Source organism: Oryzias melastigma, linkage group LG23 (assembly GCF_002922805.2).
Source record: "Oryzias melastigma strain HK-1 linkage group LG23, ASM292280v2, whole genome shotgun sequence".
Classification (NCBI taxonomy): Eukaryota; Metazoa; Chordata; class Actinopteri; order Beloniformes; family Adrianichthyidae; genus Oryzias; species Oryzias melastigma.
Window position 1 is genome coordinate 17,344,513 of NC_050534.1, and position 4,058 is coordinate 17,348,570.

Below are 4,058 nucleotides of genomic sequence, written 5' to 3' on the forward strand. Positions count from 1 at the left end.
CCATCACTCGTGAGTTCCAGACCTGTTTCTGCAGTCTGAGCGTCCTCCTCTTTGCTCTTTTTTAGTCATTCACAGGCTGCCGTTTCACTTTTTACAGTCTCGCCGTAATAGACTATTGACTTTTTGTCCTGAATTTGCAAATAGTTGTTTAAAGGTGGAAAAGGAAAAGCAGCATGGGTAAAAAAAAGATCATTTTTAGGTGGTGACAGTTTTGTTTGTTTGTCATTAGCTGAGCGGAGATGTCCCTCTCCCCCCCACCCCCCTCCCACCTCCGAATCCATCCCTGATGATGCTAACGGCTTTGGCGGGGCAATAATGACCTGCTATTACCTGGGTCACATTGACTGACAGCCAATTTGCAGGGCAGGAGGAAGCAGGTAAACGTGGGCGTTTAGGCCGGCTGGTTTCAAAGCTACGCTGGAGTTCAGGCGGGAGCTGGGAGATTGGATCTCTTGATTTCTATCTGTTTACCTCAAACAAACAGCTGAGGAACTCCTCGTTTTATAACCGCTGGGGGGTTTGAGCAGCAGCGGGGACATGCTGACACCCGGTGGTGAGGGAGATGCAGCTCTTAATGAGATGACTCACTTCAGCCGCGGTTCGTTCACCTCATTCTCAATGAACCTCATTCTGTGATGGAGACTTTTAATGATGCCATAAAAATGAGGATAAACTATAAACGTTTTTCACTTTTATTTAGTGATGTTGGAGGTTTTAGTCGTCGTCGTTTTCAGATTTTAAAAACCAAACAACAGAGACATTTACCACAACTACAACTGTTGCAGTCCAAAAAAAGATTTAAAAGAGTCAGCTCAAAAACAATTAAAAAAACATGAACAATATTGGAAAGTTAGAAAATAAATAATAAAAAAATACATTATAAGTAAAATCCTAAAAAGAAAAAAAAAACATTGAGAATCCTGTATGATCAAATTTGCAAAAAAAAAAAGATAAAAATCTATCAAAAATGGATCTAAAATCACTGAAATATATTTAACATTTGAGATAGTCGTTAAAAAAATAGTATCACAAAAATCCTTTAGAAACAAAAATACTAAAAAAACACAATCAACTATACTACTGTAACTCTGAAAAACAGAAAATAATGCTGAAAATCTAGAAAAAGTTTTTAAAAAATGAAATCTTGAAAAACAAAAAATATGTATTAAAAACTCTGCATATAAGAATAAAAAATTTAAACATTTTGAAACTAAAAATCAAAATTATATCTCACACACACACACACACATATATATATAAAGAGAGAGAGAAGTTTGAAGGAAAAAATCATGAAAATAATTTAAAAACAAAAAGAAAAATAAATTTGAAAATGCCGTAAAAAATCTTTAAAAAACAACTTAAAATGTATAGAAAAGTTCAAAATAAAAGTCTTAATATATAAATATATATGTGTGTGTGTGTGTCTGTGTATAAAATCCAGTCAAATAGTGAAAAAAAACGATAAAAAAAATCTAACAAAACAGAAAAATATGTGGAAAAGTTTGAGAAAGAATCTTTAAAAAAAAAACAAAAATCACAAAATAATTAAAAAATATTTAAAAAGCTGTCAAAAAATATCTTCCAAAAACGAGGTAAATAATATAAAAAATAGAAAAGTTTGAGAAAAAAAAACTAACATCATAAAAAAAATTAAAATAATTTCAAATAGTAAAAAATACAACAAAAACAGAAAAAACGTTTACATTTCTTTTTTTTAACTGTACTTTTAAAATGTTTAAGCAGGACTGAGTATTTGCCATAGACCCTAAAAGCGATTAAAACTGATTAATATATTTAGTATTTACATATCTTCTGTATTTTACTGAGTGTATGGATGCTGCAGTGATTTTACTGACCAGCAAATGAAATTCCAAATGGAAAAATAAAGTAGTTTGTATTTTATGACTGTCAATCAGATTTTGTTTTAAAACTGTTCAAATGAGTGAAGTGATCAAGTGTAGATTGGAATTTGGCTCTTGATTAAAGAGAAAAACTGTTGTTCATGTTTGTCCACTAGATGGCGACATTACCCGACTATTGAAAAAAACTCCCTTTCAAAAGGTTTTTTCAATAATTTTCTTTAGTTTGAGTCCAAATGATTAACAGTTTATGATAATCGGTGTAAATATTTTTTTAATTTGTTCCTTAAAAATGTAACTAAGCCAAATTTAGTTTTCATTTATTTATATTTTGGTTATTATTTTCTTTAGATTCATTTGTTTTGTATGAAAATAAAATTAAATATTAGCGAGATTACATAACATTTTTTCACTTATTCTTTATATAAATCACAGAATGAGTTTTTCCAACAGTTTAGTCTAGGACAGAAAGAGTTAAAAATAAGCCCCGCCTCCTCTGAGTGACTCAGCAAAAACCGGAAGTGTTTACAGCTGTCAACACCCTGCTGCTGAAAGGTAAATCTAAAGGCTTTTTCTTCTACAAACTCCTGAATTTACAAGTTTCAGATGATTTCAGAGCATTTCCCGGTTTAGAAGTGAAGTCTGTGTTTGTCCAGAGCTTCCAGCCTCCTCAGCTCTGCTTTCACTTTCAGGCTGCAGCAGTCAGTGCTGACATGGCAGGCCGGCTCTCCCTGCCTGAGGTGGACCTCACCTGCCCCGTGTGCTGCGACATCTTCAGGGAGCCGGTGGTGCTGAAGTGCAGCCACAGCTTCTGCGCGCCGTGCCTGCAGCAGTACTGGACCCGGCAGGGCCGGAGGCGGGACTGCCCCCTGTGCAGAGCCCCCAGCGTGGACGACCCCGTCCCCAGCCTGACCCTCAGGAACCTGTGTGAGGCCTGCGTGACGGAGGACGGGGGTCAGGCCGCCGGGGACGCCGAGGGGGAGCTGTACTGCGACCCCGAGGTCATGTGCCCCCAACACGGGGAGAAGCTGAAGCTGTTCTGTCTGCTGGACAGGGAGCCCATCTGTGTGGTCTGCCACACGTCCAGGAAGCACAAGCAGCACGACTGCTGCCCCGTCGGCGAGGCGGTGGCAGACGTGAAGGTACATCTGCTCCCAAACACCACAACTATCTCAAACTCCTTTCAAATGGATTATTTTCATTCCCCCATCAGGACAAGATGAAATCTGCCCTCAGCTCCTTGAAGGAAAGGCGAGAATCCTTCGAGAAGATGAAGAAGAACTTCGAGAACACGGTGGTGCACATCCAGGTGACTCTCCGGGTCATTATAGAGACACCTGCTGCTTCACAATAACCGACTTTCTCCCTCTTCCTCCAGGAACAGGCCCGATTTGTGGAGAGGAGGACCCACGAGGAGTTTGAGAAGCTCCACAACTTCCTGCAGGCTGAGGAGGAGTCCAGGATGGAGGCTCTGAGGAGGGAGGAGGAGCAGAAGAGCGAAGGAGTGAGGCAGCAGATCCAGGAGTTGGAGGAGGAGCTGTCGTCGCTGAGCGAGACCATCAAGGTTCTGGAGGAGGAGATGGTTCTGGAGGACCTGTCGGTGCTCCATGTGAGTCTGCAGATGCTAGAAATGCACCGGACTGAGGGTTCTCACGGCTCACTTGAGCTTATTTTTGCTTTTTTTGCAGAAAAGCAAGAGTACTCTGGCAAGGTAAAAGCACAACTTTAAAGAACATTTATTTCTAATATTTTATTTGCTTTTTTATTTATTTTTTTACCCTGGAAAACCCACAAAATCCAATTTATTTGCTTTTTTCCCCTTAAATTTATTATATTTTTCTGCTTTTTTTTAATTATTTTTGGCTGCTATTAATCAACAAAATTCACTTTTAAAAAAAGTTTAATTTAACTTTTTTTCTACAAATTCTATGGAAGTCCAAAATGGTTAAATTAGAAAAGACTAAACATGAAAACAACTGTTTTATAACAGTTCTGTAACAAATAAAATGCATTCAATTGAAACTATTTTCTGAAACTTATGAAGTTTTAAAGTCCTTTGTATGATGGAATATTCAGGCACGACTAAATAAAATAAATAAATATACATATGTATAGGAAAAAAGTTTAAATTTGATGACAAGAATGTAATACATTTATGAATTAAAAAGTCATAATTTTGATGGGAAAGAGACATGCTGT

At 37.5% G+C, this 4,058-nt stretch overlaps 1 protein-coding gene across 1 annotated transcript in view; it reads left to right on the plus strand.

The window, feature by feature from the left end:
- The first annotated feature begins 2,314 nt into the window (after positions 1-2,314).
- LOC112156606 (tripartite motif-containing protein 35) overlaps positions 2,315-4,058 on the plus strand; it is a 4,510-nt gene continuing 2,766 nt past the window's right edge. Inside the window, exons 1-5 of the mRNA XM_024288842.2 lie at positions 2,315-2,414; positions 2,552-3,001; positions 3,073-3,168; positions 3,238-3,468; positions 3,548-3,570. Of these exons, the coding sequence (XP_024144610.1) occupies positions 2,573-3,001; positions 3,073-3,168; positions 3,238-3,468; positions 3,548-3,570 (779 nt within the window). The 5' untranslated portion in view covers positions 2,315-2,414; positions 2,552-2,572. The remainder of the gene's footprint in view (positions 2,415-2,551; positions 3,002-3,072; positions 3,169-3,237; positions 3,469-3,547; positions 3,571-4,058) is intronic.